The sequence below is a fragment of the Mchenga conophoros genome, linkage group LG18 (assembly GCF_057382185.1).
Source record: "Mchenga conophoros isolate Kocher_MC1m ecotype Shallow Benthic linkage group LG18, M_conophoros_male_GT1.1, whole genome shotgun sequence".
Taxonomy (NCBI): domain Eukaryota; kingdom Metazoa; phylum Chordata; class Actinopteri; order Cichliformes; family Cichlidae; genus Mchenga; species Mchenga conophoros.
Genome location: NC_140543.1, coordinates 17,469,204 through 17,491,963, shown reverse-complemented (window position 1 = coordinate 17,491,963; position 22,760 = coordinate 17,469,204). Strand labels below are relative to the sequence as shown.

At 38.1% G+C, this 22,760-nt stretch overlaps 1 protein-coding gene across 1 annotated transcript; it reads right to left on the bottom strand.

The window, feature by feature from the left end:
• Positions 1–352: 352 nt before the first annotated feature.
• ccdc178 (coiled-coil domain containing 178) lies at positions 353–21,830 on the bottom strand. The gene is given in 21 exon segments (XM_085254453.1): positions 353–1,565; positions 1,568–1,648; positions 3,967–4,101; positions 8,567–8,716; positions 11,088–11,247; positions 11,426–11,571; positions 11,733–11,846; positions 11,930–12,058; positions 12,194–12,256; positions 12,346–12,529; positions 12,637–12,773; positions 13,463–13,558; positions 13,655–13,808; positions 14,316–14,458; positions 16,963–17,183; positions 17,313–17,516; positions 17,612–17,691; positions 17,782–17,825; positions 17,935–18,071; positions 21,225–21,349; positions 21,662–21,830. Coding segments are annotated over 20 exon segments (2,484 nt in total). The 5' UTR covers positions 21,283–21,349; positions 21,662–21,830; the 3' UTR covers positions 353–1,517.
• Positions 21,831–22,760: the final 930 nt, after the last annotated feature.

Sequence of the window (22,760 nt, the reverse complement as noted above, 5' to 3'; positions counted from 1 at the left end):
TTAAGGGATTGATTAGATGCAAGGAGAGCAGATAAATGTGCTGGAGAGGCACCTTCATTTGAGAAATTGCCATATAGTCAGTACAGAATATGAGACGGACTGAACATTTTTCTCCTCAAGATGCTTTTAGGGAGCTAGTGGCGTCGTGGCTTTGCGAGCAGTCGACCAAGTTAGTGTCATGCTGAATGTTTGTTCTATAGTATACAGTTGGCCCAAAAACCTATGTAAAGAAACTTTACCAAATATCTGAAAAAATCTTCTTTTTTCCCCACATGAGAGATAATGTGTCAGTTTGATTTAAATATATATATTTTTACTTGTTTTATTTTGTTTTTTTCAAGCCGTCTTAGTTTGAGATGTTATGCTTAGTGTTATAACATGATACTGAGACATGTTTCAGTCAGTTATTTGCTAAGGTTGTTGTGTCCATACTGCCCCCTTCTGTCTCCTCTAGTATGGAAGGCATCTGTTGTTATCAACAAAACAACAGCATCTCTATCAACTCAGAAGGAAAGGGTAACATATTTTCCAAGGAGTAGTCTAACAGCATTAACCTTGACGCTACTAAAATTCTAATGAGCATAAGCATAATTTGTACAATTTAGATTAATATATAAACATTGTTTGTTTTTTAACTTCTTTTCATTCTTGTGGAAATGATAAATATCTAGGGATTTCGCACTTTAGCATTTATACAGAGCAGACTTTGTGTTGTTTACCACTAGTATGACATTGTTTAAACATGATGAAAGAAAAATCAATTTTCTACAAGTACTAAATGTGATTCAGTTAAGATTCCAAATTGAAAACAGTGTTTCCCCAGGGTTCTTTAGAAAGCCAGTGGATAGTGCACACACAACATCCTTTTGTGCACACTATTTACCCCTGGATTGCTCCAGGCTAATGTCTCAATAATTTTCACTCCTTTCTCAGGTCCTTCCCACAAAGGACTTAACTAATGATCCATGGACAAAATGAAGCATTTAAATTTATTCATTAATCATTCATCTCCAGCTCATTGAAAATGCTAAACTTCCACAAAATTAAGATTGAATATTGAAAAGTGATTGAGGGAGACAGCTTTCAGTGAGTGAAGAGAGCAGAAGAGTGTGGGCTGCAATAACAAAAAATAGATTCTTTGGAGAGACGACAGGCTTCGCATGGGCATGGTCAAGGTGGCCAAGGTGTACTAAGTGCTAGTTAAGGTCATGGGGTTTCACTAGTTGTAATTAGATCTTGGGATCTGGAGAAGCGTAGAATTTCTGTCAACACTGCCTGTAATTATTCTCTTTTCCAATTAATGGTGACATAGATTAATTATCTGATGAGGCAAAGCCAATTGCAATCATTCACCCAGCTAAAATTAGATCAGTCCTGACAGCAGCATGAAAGTCACCTGTTTCATTGTTATGGATTTGCTGCAAGTAAAGAGGGGGGAATAGTGAAGCGTGCTAGGGTAAGTAAGTTGTCTGGTACAGGTGAATGTCCAATTACACTGCTATTTGAACTGAAGGCATCTACTCATTGGATCCAGCGGCATCTGGATTGGCTTGTTTGTTCACCCCGTAGCATCATCAGCAGTAGTAGAGTCATCTGTCAAGGATTGTAGGAAGGCTGAGATAAGTTCGCTTTCCTCTGACATCTCCTCCTGTTGAAATAAGGCACAAACAGAATAAATGAAAACAGGCTAATTAGGAAAATGCTGCTTTTGTAGAAAGGCACCAATAAAGCATCTTCGTTTCATGTGTCTCCTGCGCACACAGTTGACGTGTCTGCAGCTGCGAGAGTAAAGTTACCGTCTTGTTCTTATTTTTCGTCAGGAAGGAGAACAAGAGGCTCCTGGTGAACCGCGTCCAGGTTCAGTGCTCTTCTGTTTTAAAAACCTCAGCATCCAGTTTTTCTATTAAACTGCCTGGCACTGTCAACCAGCTTGGGAATCTGAACCAGCCTAGCCATGCAGAAATTCTCTGACTAACAATTATATCAGAAACAGGATCTTGGATTACTGTCCCCTGGGACTGGGGCAGTGGGCGTCTGCTCCAATCATTACTGGCCATTCAACAAGGCTCTGCACTGCTCTCCGCTGTTAGCCATTGTCAATTATGCCATCCCCAGTGTAAACTCGCAGAACACAAAGCTGAACTGCCAGTTCTGGCAGGAGTGTAACAGGATGACAGCCCGCCACCCCACCCTCCCTACTCCTACAACACCCCCCTCCCCCACCCACTCCTACACACCCACCCTAGGGTTCCTTGGCCTCCCTTCCCTCAAGCTACTTTTGAACAAACTGCCATTTGGCTTCTTATTCCAGCACTATAACTGTGAAAGCGTTAACCTGACCTCTCTTATGTTCTGCTCGTGGGGTTAAGTGGACATGATGGATTAGCACAGGCCTCATCAGGATTCAGCCTGGTTTCACTGCAGTTACAACCAATGTCAGTTTTATTGATTCCTTTATTTCTATTAAACTGCCAGTTGATATTGATAAACTTTGACCCTGTCAGAAATACTAATTGTGTTATAGGAATTGTGAAGGTTTTAATATTTGGATAGGTGAAGTGATTATGCCTGCTCGTAATCTCATAAGGCATTTAAAGTTGAGCTCAAAAGGGCTTTATTTTGTTTTTTTGTTCCATGTGTACTTTTTGGAGGATAGAGCCTGATCTGGACTCTTCATCAGGAGCCTGTTTAAAGTGAGTGCTGCCTGCTCTGATGGACCCTGTGCTGAGCTGTGACGGGTGACGGTGTGGTGCGCTTGAATACACCAGCTCTTTTGTCCTTCACACTCTGCAGCTCTCTGATAGCTCCTCCCCCTGTGCCCCATTCCTCCCTGCCTTGAGCTGTGATCTGCTGGGGCCTTTTGAGGCTGGGCCGCTGAGACATGGCTGCTTCCAGTAATGTCTGGACCAGAACCCATCGAAAAGAAGAAAAAAAATATATGCCAAGCAGTCAGAGGAGGAGAAACTGAGAAGGAAACCACCTGATAGCACTTTACTAGGTATCCTCCTGGAAAGCCTCCAATCAAAATCAGAGCGTATTTTGCCTGCAGCGTATCTGCTAAATTTGTTGTTGGATCAAATTAAGTGACAAAAACAAAATAAGAATTTTACACAAAAACAACAGCTTGCAACTGCCAAATATGGCTGTCGAGGGATTTAGGATATCCTACTGCCTAAGTAAAAAGGAAGTGAAAAAGTGGAAGTAGTTCATACTATGGTTGCATGCCACCTGGCTCTGCAGTAATACTGGACAGGACATTTCATAAAGATTCATCACTGTCCCTCTGTCCGCTTTGACCTCATCGCACATCACAGCACAGATTAGACACCGATTATCCTCTAATTGAAGATCCTTACTTTTCAACCTTGCAGAATATGCTCCAACTCTTCGGCGAGACAGACAGAAGGTTATACTATTCACAAAAAAGCTGTAAGGCATGGACATCTTCCATGTGTTGTAATGAACTCTGAATTAGATGCAAAGTGTAAAAAAAGAAAAAGAAAGAAAAAACAAAAACGGGCTCGAATCTTAATGCAATGTGACAACACATGTATACAGACAAAAAAGAGAGGCAGAGCTAGCCTTAGACACAGGGTCACCCAGAAGGCACCGTAGCACACGCACATCATCCATCACATCAGTCTGTGATCTGATAAGTAAATGTACAGACTGCATTGTAAGAGTGGTGTCTTAAACTCCGCCATAGCAGTGACGCACAAAGCCTTGGTGGATGTTTGCCTGGCTGCTCTTGCTTGTCAAAGAAGACACAAGGCAACTGACTAGCCGGATGAGGCTCAAACAATGCCAAGCATAACATGGAGTTACTGTAGTATGCAAAAGAATATGCTGCCATCCGGTAGAATACCTAGACCGGGATGAAAGTTGAATAAAAGGATTTGCCATTTAAATGAATGGTGACAGTCGGTGCAGTTTTCCAGCCTGTTTTACATGTATATGTACAAATACCTGGGCTGTTTTTATTTTCCAGTCGGTCTCTTGAGAAAGAGCCTGGCACTGGTCCAGTTCAGCCTGGCTGTAGAGGCTGCGTTGTTTGAAGTATTTCACCAAAGCTTTGTGCATCCTCTTCTGCAACAAAGAGAGCTAGGGGGAGAGAAGGCAGAGAAAAGGAATTGGTAAGGCAGGAGAGGAAATTAATGGCAGTGTTCAAGAAGAATGATGGAGGGGAATAGAGAAAGCAGTCAATAGCCCATTCTGCAGTACACGGGCCTGACAGGAATTTCACAGTCTCTTGGTTTCTCTGCCCACTCGTGTGCACTCATCAGAATCCAGTCACATCTGGCTGCCAGGATGGGGGGTTAATTTTCTCTAAATGCTTCAGCAGTTTTGTTCTAGCCGAGGCAAACTCTGTGACTGCAAAGCTGATGAGTAAAATATTTCTACTTCACCCAGTTTAACTTTATACCAATCCCCTCAAGACATATTTTACACATACACACAGAGTCATGAACCCCCCACTGAAACCAGAAATTATTCCTAGTCTCTTGGAAAGACATGCTGCTTGCTTTATTATTTGAACACAGTTTCAAGCAAAGAGGTTTAAATTCTGATAGATGCCATTGCTTTTCTTCCCCCTCCATCTCTCTACTCTTCCTACAAAGCTTATCATTGCTTGGCAATGTGTTCCCCAGTGCATTGAAAACTAAAGCGAATTAGCTCAGTCATCAGCTCCTGAAGAAAAGACAATAACAAGAATGCTCTTTATGGTGTACCCTGTTAAAACCCAGGAGCTGAAAGCCTCTACATAAACAACGCTGTGCTTACTTGTACAGTAGATTCAAAAGGATATTGATAACAGAGATGCTGGGACATGCTATAAGATGTTAATTAATCATGTATCTTTTAATATACAACTGCAAATTAGGAATACTTGAATGTCTTTACACTTTTTCATGAGCATTCTGATGTAAATACATTTGACATGACGAAATTTCTGTCTTTAAAAGAAAAACTACCAACTCTAATATTAGATTAATTAAATGAGTCTTCATTAGTCAGTTAATAAATATAATTCACTTTTCATACCACATATGTGCTTTATTTTGTGTTGTGAGACTGACTGTAATAGTTAAAATCTAGAATATTTTTGCATCTGTACTGGTGTTAAAGCAATATGATTATTTAGCTCAGAAAGTTACACGTTTATATGCCTAATAATTTCTCCAATTTAGGCTTTAACCTGTCTTGATTGACAATGGCAATAAATTTAATGAATACAGACTCTTTTATTATTGTTATATTATTAATTCAATAATAAAAAAAGAAAGAATCAACATTACGCTAAAAGAACGGTGATCATTTAGTTAAGGAAAACAAATTCAATCCATAATTCATTACAAACAAAGGCCAGGTCTAACTCTTAGGACAAAGTGCTCATCTAGGTAATGGCCCTGTAGTATTAAACGACTATAAATTATTAGGTATATATATATATATATATATATATATATATATATATATATATATATATATATATATATATATATATATATATATATATATATATATATAAGTAAAATAAAATGGAATAGTAACTTATATTCCACTGCTGACTACTATTAAAGGCAGGTAGTTGTTACCAATTCACTCTATATACAGAAATAAGATTAACACTAAGTGCTTTGTCCAATGAAATATAGTAAAAAGCAGCTTATGAGCTTAATAATGATTATAAACCTGCATTTTACCATGTGACTGCGGAGGGGGGAAAGTGAAAAATTACAATATTTTGCACTTTAACTTTCTTTGTTTTAGCTGTTTTTACATGTATGGCTTTGGATGGACAATGTCGTGGGGAATAACTTCATATTAGCGGTAATCTTTTATATTTGTCCGCATATCTCAGCATATTAAGACATGTTCTGCTATGTAGCAGCTGTCCTGAACACCAAGTGAAGATTGTTTTAGGTTTGCCACTTGAACTACTTCAAGTGATGCCTGCTGTCAGCATTATACTGCTAGATCCCAAAATGTTTGGATAGTGGCACAATTTTCACTATTTTGCCCAAATACACCACCGCAGTAGACTAAAAATGACTCAATAAAACACAGACTCTAAGCTTTACTTCAAGGTTCAAGTTCTACCTTAAAGGCTGAGAAATGTCCTTATATATATATATATATATATATATATATATATATATATATATATATATATATATATATAGTTCCATATTTTAAGGGCTAATTGCAATTTAACAAATCAACATAAATACATTTTGGTTTCAATAATTGTTAATAACATTTATCTCCTTTGGTATGAATTAACTGCCTGAACTCTGACTTTTTTCTTTTCTTTCTTTTTTTTTTTTTTTGCCAGGCTTCAAATTTTTACTTTGTTTTCAGGGAGTAACATGCAGCTCCACAAAGTAGAGGTCAAGTGAGTTACCTTCAGAAGCTGCTGGGCTGCTTTCTTAGTATACTTTGGATCACTGTCTGTCTCTACTGTGAAGCACTGTAAAGCCAGCTCTGCAGTACTTGGCTAAATCTGAGGGGGATTTAGCTCTGTCCACTTTAGAATGAATCCAGATACTTTTAGTTTCAGTGACGTCATCAGCAAACACTGGTGACCCAGTGCTACTGGAAATCGTGCATGCACATATGTCACACTGCCTCCAGTGTGTTTTACAGGTGATATTTTATGACTGGATCACAAACTATCCCAAGCGTTCCATTACAATATTCTGGTACAGGTTAATCTTGGTTTCATCTGTCCAGTGAATGTTGCTGCAGAACTGCTCTGGCTTTTATTTATTTATTTTGGCTAAGTATAATATAGCCTTTTGTATTCTTGAGGCTGATTAATAGCTTTCACCTTGTGGTGAACAGTCTTTATTTGCCCTTGCCCTTCTCTTTATGGTAGACTTGGAAAACTATATAACTACCTCCTGATGAATGTTCTTCTGTTGTTTTTCTTCGTTCGTTTTTTCCTAAACGGTATTTTCTTTTCCTCAGAATTTACCAAACCAGTTTATCTGGCCAATCTCAGTGTTCTCAGTAACACTGTGATCAATTTATTTTGCAACCTAAGAGTGGGCTGTTTTACTTGTACTCAGAGACAAAGAGACCTTTGACTACCTATTGTTGCTTCACAGGCTACCCAAAACCTTTATCTGCTTAATTTGTGAAGAAATAACCAAAGAATATTGCACATCTATTCAATTACTTTAAAAGTACTGAAAGGTGAAACTTTGTATATAAATTCCTCCATGACAGTTAAAGTAGTATTTATGCTTAGGGTTAGGGTTTGAAAATGATGAAAACCGTGTCACTGCCCACAGTTTCCATACCTAACTATATTTCAGTGATACCTTAGAGATGAGTTTCATTGTGCCCATCAATTAAATTTAATAAAAGAGATTATGGACTCTGAAAAACACAAATGACTGGCATCTCACTCACTTGCACTAATGTACTGATCTCTCAAATGATCCTGACAATGTTAAATGCATTTACCTTGTTGCCTCCAGTTATAAACGAATCAATTAAGAGCACTCACATTGTGTAACATATGTACTAACTGGGACACAATATGCAAGCATTATACAGATAATTGGAAATTTAAAACAGGAAGGAAATGCATTTGAATGTGTCTGTATAAATCAGATTAAATGATTAAATGTGTTAGGCCGACATCTACATTTCAGAAACATTGCTGATTATGAGCTTGTTATACCAAAATAATAACAAAGAAAAACAACTAAATTTAGCCATAAAACACTAGCCGAGAGGCTGCTGTTGTACAAGTGTGGAGTTGAAACAAACAAAAATGGTGAAGGCTGAATCCGGAGTAAAAGAAAATCAGGCTTTGATCATGAGCGTGGAAAATCCTGTCCACAGGATTTTATTTTTGCATGCATTTTTCACTTGATAACATTCATGCAGTTAGATGAGGAATTGCTCAAGTAAAGGTATTAGTCATTTTTGGAACAAATAATATGTATTTTTCATTGCAGGAACAGTGTGGCTTCTCCCTGGTGTTATGCTTGTCATGTGTAATTCTATTCTAGTTAAATAGTGTCAAAATCTATAAAGATTAAACAGTAAAATGCTGCTGAGTTGTCTCCCTCAACTAGTCAGACCTCCAGTGCTATTTTAGCACTGTCTGATCCTGACCCGTGTTTGCTGCTGATCCTTCACCAATTACTGCGGTGAGCAGGGCAAATTTGTAACACGACGATGATAAGATTTTTCACCTCTGGCCACCTTACAAAACTATAATCAGGGAAATGTTGAAGTTATAGTATTTACATGTACCATCAACCTCTTGCTTTACTCCCCTTGCTGGAAAAACTATCATTACATTATGTCACATCCATCATCCTCCTCCACTCGAGTTATCTCATTATTAGACTGCTGCAGTAACCTCCTTACTGGTTGCCAAACTAAAACCTTAAAATGACTGCCTATATGCAAAGAAGTGGTGTCTGGTGCAAAGTAGAATACCACCAAATAAAACATGAAGGAACATAAGGCAAAGGTCTTAGGTCATGAAACAACAATAACAGAAGAAGGAGGGGAACAGATAGCAAGGTTATATAAAATGTACCTGTGTGGAGTAATGAAAAGATTTATGTGCGCTGTTTTTCTCACTCAGTGCAGACACAGACTCCTGTTTGGCCTCCATGAGAATCTTCCTAAGGTCTTCATACCGGCTTGCCAGCTGTTTGTTTTCCTTTAGCGCAATTTTAAGTGCTTCCTGAAAGAGCATGAGCAAATAAGTTTAGGATCAAATATTAAGTGTTTACAGTAACTATGTAAAATCACCCAAAATTAGCATACAGTATACTGCAGACCAGTATTATAACTACTGTGACATACCTGCACTACATCGTCAACATTTTGCCATCTAAAACATTGATTCAGATTAAGTGTGTCAGTATTGGATACTTGCCCAATACTAGTTTCTTTGTTTGTTTGTTTTCTTAAGTCTGCATACCTTACTCCAGTGGGAGTCAGGAATTATTTTGATGTAACAACTTAACCACAGATTATAGTGAAACTAACCAATAAAACTTTAGCAGTTACATAGTGGGTGATACTTATACTGACTCATAAGGGTGGTATCAACACCGACACCAATATGGTGTTTCACCTCCAACTGTTGACAGTAATTTACAAAAATGCAAAGTATCGGTAGGGCTAGTTCATCAGATTGCTTGTAGGAGAACTGGCAGCATCATTACATATACAAAATAGATACTGAATAATTACACTGATTCTTGTTTAAGAGACTCTCACAGCTCTACAGAAAAAAAGATTATATATAAATATAGTGAAGCAAGATATAATATAGAGCACTTTGAGTGCTGTACAGTAAGCCCCTGCTGACCATTTAGAAGCTGCACCACTGACCTGCTTCGTGTGTGTGTGTATATAGTACGATAGGCAGTTTGTAATTGTGTTGTTAAATAAGGCGACATAAACAGTGGCCATACAGCGCCGTACGCTTTTCTGGGAAATCAAGCAAATAAATCACAGTGAGGATGCGTCTCTCTGCATGTCCCTTTTTCATTTGAACAATGTTTCCTGAGTACTGGATAAGGGTGTGAATATCTCAACTCTACCTGCAGACATAATGAAGTGTGTCTCTGCAGTAAAACAGAACAGCACTAAAGTGATGAGTTTAACCCAGCAGAAAGAGGGGCTGTAAACATGACAAATGCCTGCTATTGATTTCAGGTTTAATTACTCCATGCAGCACTGACAAAGCCCATCTGATGCTGTTGTGAAGTGTAAATGGAACAAATTACACTTCATTGCCCATAAGAAACTGATAGCGTCGGCAGTTTGCATTGTTTACTTTGTCCTCGACAGACGACAAGCCCTGATCAAATCAAAAAAATAGGTGCCTTCCGTGTGTGCAGTGTGCTTTGAATAGAGATCACCACAGATTTCTAACCAGTTAACCTATTTCAGCTTGATGTACCCTGCGTGTGCAACAACCACATACTGAAAAACAACCACATATGCTTCCAGCAGCTTTTAGTTATACTAACCTGCATTGGTTTCTGAAGAACAGGGGGGGATGGGGTCACATATTTTTAAATAAAATCTCATTTATAAAGGTTTCTATCATTCTGCTTCATGCACTGTGATTTCTGAATGCACACGCGCCCCGTGATGTTTTGCCACTGTACACATTATGCATGTTTCATATTGGTCCCAATGATTAGTGACCAATTTCCTTAGAACCTCAGTCTTGTCTCTGATCTTTTTATTTAGTGAGAAGTATTGTTGTTATATCATCTTATTTTGTCAAGTGAAAAAGACTAAACCCTTTTTTGCATGACTAACTTTTATCTGGCTAATGGGAGTTGTGTCTATGAGGAAGACTTCTAATTCTTAAATTGTCTCACGCCAACAACTTCTTTAAAGTTGCTGCACTTGGATGCATGGCGGCTTAAGCTCCATTGCCTTTTCTTGTTTTGAACTAATGCATTCTTGATCACCGTTTAATGAAACTATATACCACATGGCGATTTCACATTAGATAAGCCATGTGAAACCCCCATCAGCAAAGAGGCTCTGGCTGGGGCTGATAATCCTGCAGATGAAAACCTTACAATAAATAGGGGTTTCTCTTACAAAGGAGTGTTCAAATGCTTGCCATTTTGTGCACAGCAGAGTCACATTTTATTTTCAGACATAAATATAGCAAGGTCCAGATTATATGCTTATTTGATGTAGTGAACTGCGGGCTTACATTCAAACTGCTCTTGAAAATGTTGGCCTACAGGTAACAAAAAAAGAACACCGCATCTCACCACGACATGCATCATCAAATTCGTCCAGACAAAAGACTATAACAACAGTGAGTTGTCATTTGCGGAAAAAGCACTTAAACGAGATTGACCGTGGCTTGTAATTTTAATTGCACACAGCTCTTTTCTCTGTATCTTAAGGGAAGTATTGTGACAAGCAATGTGCTGACACTAATCCATAAACAAATAAGCAATGAGATGTTTTCTACAGCTTGTCTCTGATTTCACAGTATTTGACACAAAAGTCATGTATTAACAGAGAGTTATTGAGAAAAACATTTTTCTTTTTTCTTTTTTTTTTTTTACCTTGGTGTCTTCCATTTGCTTTTTTCTTGCTGTAACATGAGCGGTGTGTGTCTGCATGGATCGCTGTGTTCGTTGTTGGCAGTTATTAATATCAAACTGCAAGGTGCTCATAATGAGAGCAGCTGATTTGTTTCTGAACTCCAGCACATCAAAAACACTCCTGGAAGGAGAAATCAAACACATCAAATCACATAAAGCTAAATAATTGCAATAATTATGTTTTTTTTTTTAAAGGTGGCACAATTTTTGAGCATTTAAGTCAAAGTACTAAGGAGGTTGTATATTAGCCTTTTTTCTTCCTTTCCTCACTCTAAGCTATTACACCTAGCACAACTTACTGAAGTTCTGCTATGACTTCTGGGATGTTTTCAGCTATTTTTTCCATTTTATCTGAAGCATCCCGGTATTCCTCACTTTTATTCATAAGGTTACTGATCCTTCCCACAGTGTCATCATATTTCTGTATAGCAGCGCTGTGTAAATCCTGTAAACAAAGAGGTGCATGAATTTACAAAAGTCTAAACCCTATTTTGTTGAAAGAAAGAGATTGTTTTGATACATAGCCATGACTAGCTTTGGCCTCAATGAGCTTTACAGAGTAAACCTGACTTAGCAACCTGCTTCATGCACCTTTGTCCTTCTTACCTGAGCAGCTTTCAGATGATCGCATTGGAGGTCTTTCTCATTCTTAAGGTTGATTAATGTCTTCCTGTGTTCACATGAAATCCTTTCCAAATTGTCTATCATTTTTTTAATTTCCTATTTTAAAAAAAGAATAGTTACAAATGTACCTGCTTAAACTTTTGAAATGTTCCTCAACTATTATAAAGTTATTCTGCTACCTCCATTTTTGTCTCCAGGGCTTTTGTCACTGAGGATGCATCTTCAAATTCTTTCTGAAGTTGCTGATTCGTCAGCATTGATTTCCTTTGCTGTTGTTTAAGTTGCTCATCGAGATCTGCACACTGAGTCTGATGGAATAGAAACATGAAAGCCAGAATGTCATCACACTGACCTCAACAGGTGTAAACAACACCAGGAAATGGGAATGCACAAAGTCGATCAAACTGACTAAACTTTACTTCTGAAACACCTCATAAATATACCTTAAGTTGTTCCAGGGTAGTCCTCTGACCTGTCAGGTCTTTCCTCAGGTTTTCAATCTCTGTCTGTAGAGCACAGAAAGAGCATACAAAGAGGATGTGGTCTCACATTTTACACTGTAACCCATGAGCATTATACATATGTTGCCACTGACCCTGGCCCTCTCTTTCTCTGCGAAGGTTAGCTGCTCTTGTTCTTCGAGCTCAGCCTGAATGACACTGTGCCGGGATACAACTTGGGTCACTTCTTCCTCGGCCCTTTCCCACTTCTCGTCATTGTCACTGATTTTCTGGAGCATCTGTTTCCTCTCCTCACACATCTGCTTCACTGCTTTCTCGCTAACAAAAATCACCCAGTGAAGTAACGTCATACACACACAAGGACTACTGTACACAGTAATGATATTTATGAAAAGGTGATGCATGTTCTGGCTTTTCCATGGTACCTCTCCAAAATTTTTGTCTTGTAGTTTTCCACACTCTGTTCATACTGCATGTTTTCTTTACGGAGAGCTGCAAAAGTTTTGCGTTTTGATTCAAGTTGTTCTTCTATGCGGGAGACTTCTGCTTCCCCATTCAGTTTCTGTGGATAACATGGAAAGACGAACTTCATGGACCAGTGTTAACGCAAACTTATTTTATACTCATGGTTTTAAGTGAAATGTTCTTGATATTTGTTTCAATTACAGAGAAAAAAAGGAGCACACTACTCATTTTTAATGGCAGAGTACAAAGCGACAAAGATTCTGGAAGAGTTTGTCTGAATGTGTTAAAGGAAACTGCTTTTCCTGCTTTTCTACTGGGAATATATAAGACGTATCACTCTGTAACAGTCATTGCTCATTGACTCTGAAGGATAATTACATTTATGGAAAAACATGCACATAACTTCTATAGGAATGGCTATAAAGGAGCTGGTGGCTTTTTTTAGGTTTGGTGATATTAGCTTATACTGTAAAAAGGAAAATCATGCACCTTCCTTACTGGTAGAGCCTCAAAAGCTTGGGGAACTCAGAATTTTAACCGATTTCAAACTTCTTAGACTATAAACTTTGCACTGTCCATTTTCTTCCACTTTCACTGATTTCAGTTTTTAGATTCATTTTTTATGCTAGGGTTTGGGGACAACGCAGATAATTCTGTGGCTAACACTGCATACAGTCTTACCAAGTGAGCCATTGTGACAAACATAGGTAGCAATAGGGCCTCTTAAATGATGAGGAGATCTGCAGAGTATTCGTGACTTTGTAACATTTTTGTGGTTCTACTTACAGTTTTCGCAATATCTTCTTGCAGGGAAATTAGTTTTTCTTGTAACTTCTTATTCGTATGTATTTCACCCTCAATTTGAACATTTAACTGTGCAATCTATAAAAAAGGTTCAACAAACAACAGGGGGAAAAACATTAATATCATTACTCCTAAGTGCTAATAATTAGTATAAATATGGACTGTGTGACTTACTGTGTCGGTTTCAGTTTTCTCTAGCTCCATCATCTCAGGGATACACTGAGTTATAAGTGCACACTTCTCTTCTGCAAGAGCAATGGTCTTTTCAGCATCCTTTATTTCATCATGTAGACCATCATCCATCATCTTCAACTGATTTAAACTTTCCCTGGAAAAAAAATAAAACACTATTTTGTCTAGGAATATGCCCTCATTCAAAGAAATCAGTTATATATGATTCTATATATGTGTATAAGTATTATATAATTATTTTAGTGTATCAGGACATCAATATTATTTTCCCATGAAAAGAATTTATGTATGTACAAAACAAAGATGAAGATCTTTTAGCCTCAAATCGAAGATATTTTTTTAAATATTTATATATTATTTATAGTCATTTAAATATTTAGCTGGAAAGTTTGGTATCATCAGCAAATAGCCCTGGGAGAAAACATTTAGGACCAAACAGAACCCTGGGGTATCCCATAAAGTATTCTCAACTTCTCAGACAGACGCCCATAATAAACATTAAAAAAATAATAATAAAATCATAGAAAGATAATTACATTCTATGAAAAAGGTTAAAACTACAAGAATAAAAGTGACTTTGAAATGAAGACTTAATTGAAGATCTATTCTAATGTGTTTCTAGTGTGTTTCAGTGGATACTCACAGTTTTTTTGCCAGAGTATTCTTCAGTGCCAGTAGCTCTTGGTCTGCTGATATCTTCTCTTTTTTAGCAGCCAGCTCCATGTTTTTAAACCTATTCTGGGCTAACAGGAGATCATGCTGTATTTTTGAGCGAACGTCATTAGCCTAAAGAAGAGCGTGAGTCATGGGATTAGTATTTTTCAGAAATATGTTTCATGACGAATTTCACACATTTATATACAATAAAAGAAAACATGAAACTGTTATGAAATCATACTGTGAGTCTTTTACCAACAGGATCCACTGCTAAAAGCCTGACTGCACGCTTAGAAGGGCGTTTACATATTGAAACTTTTTGTCATCCAATCATTTCCTTTCTGCACAAAGTAAAAGCACATCTGCACATAAGCACTAGGCTTTAAGCACAGATTAGGTTGAATTTGGTCGCACTGTTTAATTCAATCATAAACTATAGAAAGTGGCAAGTGGAAAATGTACAGTGGGGCAAAAAAGTATTTAGTCAGCCACCGATTGTGCAAGTTCCCCCACTTAAAATGATGACAGAGGTCAGTAATTTGCACCAGAGGTACACTTCAACTGTGAGAGACAGAATGTGAAAAAAAAAATCCATGAATCCACATGGTAGGATTTGTAAAGAATTTATTCGTAAATTAGGGTGGAAAATAAGTATTTGGTCACCTCAAACAAGGAAAATCTCTGGCTCTCACAGACCTGTAACGTCTTCTGTAAGAAGCTTTTCTGTCCCCCACTCGTTACCTGTATGAATGGCACCTGTTTGAACTCATCATCTGTATAAAAGACACCTGTCCACAGCCTCAAACAGTCAGACTCCAAACTCCGCCATGGCCAAGACCAAAGAGCTTTCGAAGGACACCAGGAAAAGTATTGTAGACCTGCACCAGACTGGGAAGAGTGAATCTACAATAGGCAAGCAGCTTGGTGTGAAAAAATCAACTGTGGGAGCAATCATCAGAAAATGGAAGACATACAAGACCACTGATAATCTCCCTAGATCTGGGGCTCCACGCAAGATCTCATCCCGTGGGGTCAAAATGATCATGAGAACGGTGAGCAAAGATCCCAGAACCACACGGGGGGACCTGGTGAATGACCTGCAGAGAGCTGGGACCAAAGTAACAAAGGTCACCATCAGTAACACACTACAACGGCAGGGAATCAAATCCCGCAGTGCCAGACGTGTTCCGCTGCTGAAGCCAGTGCATGTCCAGGCCCGGCTGAAGTTTGCCAGAGAGCACATGGATGATACAGCAGAGGATTGGGAGAATGTCATGTGGTCAGATGAAACCAAAGTAGAACTTTTTGGTATAAACTCAACTTGTCGTGTTTGGAGGAAGAAGAATACTGAGTTGCATCCCAAGAACACCATACCTACTGTGAAGCATGGGGGTGGAAACATCATGCTATGGGGCTGTTTTTCTGCCAAGGGGACAGGACGACTGATCCGTGTTAAGGACAGAATGAATAGGGCCATGTATCGTGAGATTTCGAGCCAAAACCTCCTTCCATCAGTGAGAACTTTGAAGATGAAACGAGGCTGGGTCTTCCAACATGACAATGATCCAAAACACACCGCCCGGGCAACAAAGGAGTGGCTCCGTAAGAAGCATTTGAAAGTCCTGGAGTGGCCTAGCCAGTCTCCAGACCTCAACTCCATAGAAAATCTGTGGCGGGAGTTGAAAGTCCGTGTTGCTCGGCGACAGCCCCAAAACATCACTGCTCTCGAGAAGATCTGCATGGAGGAATGGGCCAAAATACCAGCTACTGTGTGTGCAAACCTGGTAAAGACCTATAGTAAACGTTTGACCTCTGTTATTGCCAACAAAGGTTATGTTACAAAGTATTGAGTTGTATTTTTGTTATTGACCAAATACTTATTTTCCACCCTGATTTACGAATAAATTCTTTACAAATCCTACCATGTGGATTCATGGATTTTTTTTTCACATTCTGTCTCTCACAGTTGAAGTGTACCTCTGGTGCAAATTACTGACCTCTGTCATCATTTTAAGTGGGGGAACTTGCACAATCGGTGGCTGACTAAATACTTTTTTGCCCCACTGTAAATGAACACGATTCACTCTTTGAGGATCATGAATATCACTAACAAATTAAAATTTCATTTTATATAGAAAGTGGATAAATACATCAACAAGCATGCAACCCAGAGCGTTTCCCTATTTGTGAATCACAAATAGAAATACAGAAGAACTCACAGGCTACTGAAAGTGAGCTACAAAAACTAGAATCATGGTGCAACTTTTTAGATTTTACATGAACACCCAGAATATGACAAGTGCTCTTATACTGTAGTAGTCAAAATGAATGAAAAAAACTTTACCCTTCCACACCTGTAAACTACAGTTGCAAACCCAAGTTCCAGTGACTAAACACGATCAATAAAATCACCCAAAATGCAACTCAGTTGTTATTTTTCATTCTGAAGTGTAACATAAAAGCACATTAATCTTGCTTGGATTTTGTACTTTCACATATTTGTGCTGTGTTAACAACACGTTTGTAGAATTCTTGGGAAATAACTCCACGAATCTTAATCTTCTACCAATATTGCATATTGAAAATGTGCAGATGTTTGTTTGAAATTACAAATAAATCCTATTACAGCCTACCTCCGCTTGTTTAGCGTCAATCTCATTTACGAGGTCTTTCTGGAGGTCGATTTTTTCCTTCACAATTGGAACTTGTTTTTTGGCAAAACTGATGTCCTTGTGTAGGCGCTGATTCAACCCCTCGGTGTGTGACAGTTTCTCTCGGGCTTGGTCAAGTTCCTCTCTTTCCACTTTCAGCTGCCACTTTAATTCAGTGATATCTCTAATGCAAGCCTCATGTTCTAAAAGTGTAATAGTCAAAAATTAATTAAAAAGCTTACTCAGTGAGTTTAAGAAGAAAAAAAAAATTGGCTACATCACAAGAAGCAGCAAGCAGTTCGATGAGGATGTGACACCTCATGGTCACTGACCTTTCTGCACAACATAAGCATGCTCTTTTTGCCTCCACAGTGAAATACTGTCCACTTTGCTCTCCAAAAACCTCTTCCTTTTTTTCTCTTTAAGCAGGGCTTCCTCTGCATGCTGCCGATCAGCCTCCAGCCGCTCAATCAGATACACAACCTCGCTGAGGACATCATTTATTTTCTTCAGTAGTGGAGATAATGGACAACTTTCTATGGGATAGGAAACTTATATTTCAACTACACAAACAATACAACAATAAATTTGTAAAGTCAGATTCCCAAAGCTATCTAATCTACACGTTTACCTCTTGCACAAATTGCAAAGCCTTCAACATACAAATCTGTAGACATCACAGAGTCAGAATCTGAGTCTCTGGATTGAAATCTGACAAAACAAGTTAACCTCATGTCACATTTCATACTTCATTTCATTTCATATTTCATTTCATATTAAAAAAATAATGAAATACTTCACCTTAAAGTTTTGCTGTATTTAGCTTGTGATTGATATCTTCCAGACTGCCACAAATTAAAAGGGAAAATGCGTCTTTCAGTTTCTTTTAACACCTATCAGGATATTTGTGTTACAATCTCCCACCTGTTGGACCACTCAATGCCATTATTTTACCTGCTGACACCTGTTTTCCACTGTCATCTTAATCTCTTGGATATGGTAGATAATGCTGTTGACCCATGGTGAAGGACTGTTGAGCAAAGCACAGGTGCGACGTCTACCAGAGCAAACAGCTTGAAGATCTACTTGATCTTGAGACAGATAAAACAGCATACGGTCAGTAAAAGGCCAACCACATCTACAATCCATACACTATATATTAAATATTAAATAGCTACAACACAGTTTATCTCTTTTTCTTTATGAATAGACTCTGTTTATTTGAAGCAAACACTCGCTCAAATGAATGAATTAATTTTGGAAAAGTAATTAATAAAATTTATTTGGCTGTGAAAGCTGTTGTGTGCTTCTTTACTTGCACTTTGATTCTGGTTTTACAGACTGCAAAATACTGGGAGCATCAGTGAGAGAACAGAGAAGTCCTTTCAGTGTCTCAACACAAACCAAAGGGTGCAAATCTTGGTGGTGAAAGGACGCCATCTGGCTGTCACAAAGCGGTGCAGTTTACGAACCTGCACAAGTATTAAAGAAAGTATTTTGATAAGCTAGTTCAGATGAATAAAGACTAAAGTGATGCTGTTTTTAAAAAATTAGCCTGCACACTGCCTCTTAACATACAGCGTTACTACAAATTCATTCCAAACATACAGTAAATTCACTTGACTACACTATATGTAAAAATGTATCCTGGTGTCTATTACAACAGTACAGTGTAGGCTCGAATGTTTCTGTGACGCTGGGACTTAGTTTTAATCAGTGATTAATTAGCAGTCACAGAAAAAAAACGAGTTACACTTTCTAGGAAACATTCATTCATTTTTGGTATACCGTGCATTGAGTTGTAAACGTTTATATTCTTATTTATATCTTATTTTCTCCTGGCTGAGTTCAGTGCATCAGCAGAAGGCATTAGAAGACCAAAGAGTCAGTAAGATACCAAACTTTAACATTATCAAGTTAGTCTAGGATTATATGAAGAGACAATAGACAACAAGATGCCCTTAATTCAAAGAACTGTGGCACCAGTTCATCCCATTTTTAAAACAATATAACTGAAATAAAACAGTGACTGTGATGTCTGCTGCTTTGGTTTTCTGCACAGCCTTTTTCCTTTACATCTCCACAGAAGTCCAAATTCACTTCCAATTCCAGACTGTCCCAGTTTAGTTCACAATTATTTACTTATTTTTAATCTGAAAAACATTTCAAACAAATCTGCTTAAATAAAAGTGAAAGTTTCTTTTCTTTTTTAAGCCTATTGAATACACTATTCTTTCAGAGTCTGTGAGTATTTGTATTAAATAATCTTGATCTCAGTAAAGGCCAACTGTGTGCAACCTGTGTGTTGTATTAAAGGCAGTCATCCCATTTACTGCACTTTGAAGTGAAAAGTATTCGTTAGCCTTTTTTGAAAGCACGCTCTCTTTACTTTTAAAACCTAAAGCATTTTCTCAGCACAAAACATTTTTCATGACCACAACAACTGGTTTACTGCCCAAGGCTCTTTGACTCTGTAATTATGCAACAATGAGCACATGTTATTCAGTCCAACTTTATTTATATAGCGCCAGTTCATAGCAACGGTTGTGTAAAATGGCTTTAGAGCCAATTAGAGTGATCAGATGATCCCCTATCAGCAAGCACTTGGTGACAGGGGGGAGTAAGAACTCGCTTTTAACGGGATGAGATTCCAAGGATAACCATTCTTAGGAAGATGCTGTGACCAGTCAGTGAGTAAAGAGTGGAAAGAGAAGAGGGGGAAAAGGGGAGTACAGTGATGCCATGGACAAAAACTCACAGGGTCCCACTTTTGGGGGAGGAGTTAAAATCTCCACTGGTTGGTCTCATCCATTAGTTTGTATCACTTAGGTCAAGTCTGAGCAGACCAAGACATCTTCTGAGCTCTCCTTGATCTGAGAGAACCTGTTAGATCTTTTCTTCTTATCCTTTAATTTTTTTTAATGTTAGTAAAGCTCAAACAGGAAAGTAGGGTTGAGAGCAAGGGGGAGTGGTGCAGGGCAGACTTAAACCCAGGCCCCTGCAGGCTTTTAGCACGTGGGTCACCCAGTCAAACAGGTGAGCTATAGCAGACCTTTTCTTGTTAACCTTCGGGGTACACAAGCACCAATGTAGGCTGAAAGTCATAGCTGGATTGTGGTTCCAGTCCTTTAGATGTGATAAACAGGTGAAGCCCATATGCAACAACAAATGCCCCCAGGGTTTTTCCTATGTATAAAGAGAAAATTGGCTTCAGTCAGGTTGTATGGTGTAGAGAAGACCCAAAAGCATGATGTAAGACCCAGTGAAAAGGCAAACCTTCAATAGTAATCAAAAATAATGATAATGATAATAATAACAATGAGGAGTGAGAGGGAAAACAATAGAACACAGAGAGCGAATAAACATATTACAAAAACAAGGGTCTAATCAAAACAAGAACCAAAATCTCAATAAATACTAAACAAGAATCCAAAGCACAACAAAGCCAAACCCTGACAGTATTAGCCGTCCACCAGAGGAAATATTTTTTTAATTGGGGTTTAATTTAGTCAAGCATAAAATACATTTTTGTTATTAAAAGCCAAAAACAGCAAGAAAATCCAAAGACGTCTATTAAGTAAGGTAACACGGACACTGACCAACCTTACCTATGCTTCACAGGAGAAAGTGTATGCCCTCGAGGGGTTTGCAAACTCGTCTCAACAACAAAAAGACTGAGACAGTGACATCTGCAACCTTTTCCACGTGACTGAGACCAGTTATCTTATCATGATGCTTCCAGAACAGCTTCTGAGTGAAGTAGCTCAGACTAAGTAAAGAGACTGGGGGAAAAAAGGGAAAAACTAAAAAGAAGACCATCTGCTGCTGAACAGCTGAGATGAATAATACACTCTGAAGTTGGGTAGGAAGGTGCTAAGGCAATATGTCAGTGGTGGGCTGAATTAGCTCTAAATCATACTGGCAGGGTGTATTATAGCCATAGAGGAGGCCCATGTGAGCCTCACTTGCAGTGCCATTTTTGCCAATGATGTTAGATAGTGACATTTCTTCAACATCATTAAATATCATTACATTTACTCAGCATTTAAATAGCTCTGAGTGGTGCAGATGCTTAAGCACTGCCTGGAAGACTGCCTAACACATAACAAGCCTCTACATTTAAACAAGGTGTTAGCCTAAAAAAAAACACATCCACAACGTTATTAATTTAGACTGCTTGTTGTAACAGAGAATGTGTAGAGTTAAAGTGGATTTATTTGCAGGTGCATCGCTTCTCTTCTCACCTTGTTGACTTGGTCGTCCTTCCCTGGATGGGAATCTGAGGGGTTCCACGTCCGGCATTGCTGCAACTTCCCCAAAATGTATTAAAAAGAACACATCGCTGACTCTAAAGCAACTTTTCAGCGCACTGTAAAAGCGGGAGAGACATCAGTTAACCTTCATTGTCTAATCTAAACCTGGATCTTTAGCTCCAAAAAACAAAAAAATATAATTGGTAGCTAAATATTTCTGTTATAATAGATTTAATTCCTGTCGTTGAACTTTGGGTCAAAGTTGCGCTAACTGCAAGTTGATACCTTCACTCATCTCCGGATGCCGCTCTTTTAGCTAACGTTAAGTTAACGTTTAATTAACTGAGCTAATGACAAATTAATGAGCTAGGGGAGGTCGTTGTCATGGCACAAAGTGAAAGCGGAAAAATGAATGGCTATCAACTTACTTGTATTAATACGCTTCTGGCTGGCAGCCATCAGAGAACTGTCTTAAACTGTGATACTGCTCTTCTGAATTAAACACCTCGCAGCTGACCAGCAACAAATACAACTTGACCCTTCTTTAAAGTTTTCTTCGAATGAATCAACTAAAGTTGCTGTCAATCTTCTTCGAAGGTTGCTTAGCAACAAGGGGGCCTGTACGCTCGGGAAGGGCGAGTTACATTCAAGAGCAGCAGCTGTTTAGCTGCATGTGAAATTAGGTACTTTTTTATTTTTTTAAAACACATTATTTTTCTCAAAGGTGGGATTAATTTAAAATTCAAATTGTATTTTTTATGTTTTTAGGCGGTTATAGACACAGCAACCCTACTTCAGTAACCTATTTTCCAAGAATCCCACCGAAAGCGATACTTTTAAACACCACTCAGCAGCCATCTTGGAACGCACTTTGGAGAGTTATTTTGAAATTTCATATAAAATATGTGACCATTAAAACATAAGCCACTGAATTTATAAACTAACAGGCAAATCTGTTTTAAAAGAAACTGTTCAAAGATGATATCAAATCTGATAACGTTTGTTATGCCTGTGAAGCCATGTGAACGTCTGTATGTAATATTGTACTATATAAAAGTAAAACTGAAACGCACTGAATTAGCATCACTGCTGCTATGCTGTTACCATATCATGTCTCTCTTAAAATGTGTTCGGTTGTTTTAACGATGAATAAACATTTTAGGACTTTCTAAAACTCTACACTTATGTTCAAAAATGTAATCTTTAACAGTGTAATATTTTATTGTTGTTTTTTTAATCGTTTTTTTTATTGTGTGTGTGTGTGTGTGTGTGTGTGTGTGTGTGTGTGTGTGGTAATGGCAGGGTAGTGTCTTTATTTAGGTTTTCCTTTTGTTAATATTTTATAATGAGGTTTTCGTTATGATTCACATAATCTCTGCCCTGAATAGCTCACAATCTTCTTCCATTTACATTTAAAGAAATTTAACATGAAAGCGCATATAAACATTAAAAACTAGAGTGCGACACAATCAGTACAATCAGAACAACTGAAAAGATAAACGCTAAAGTAAACAACAAACAAATGAT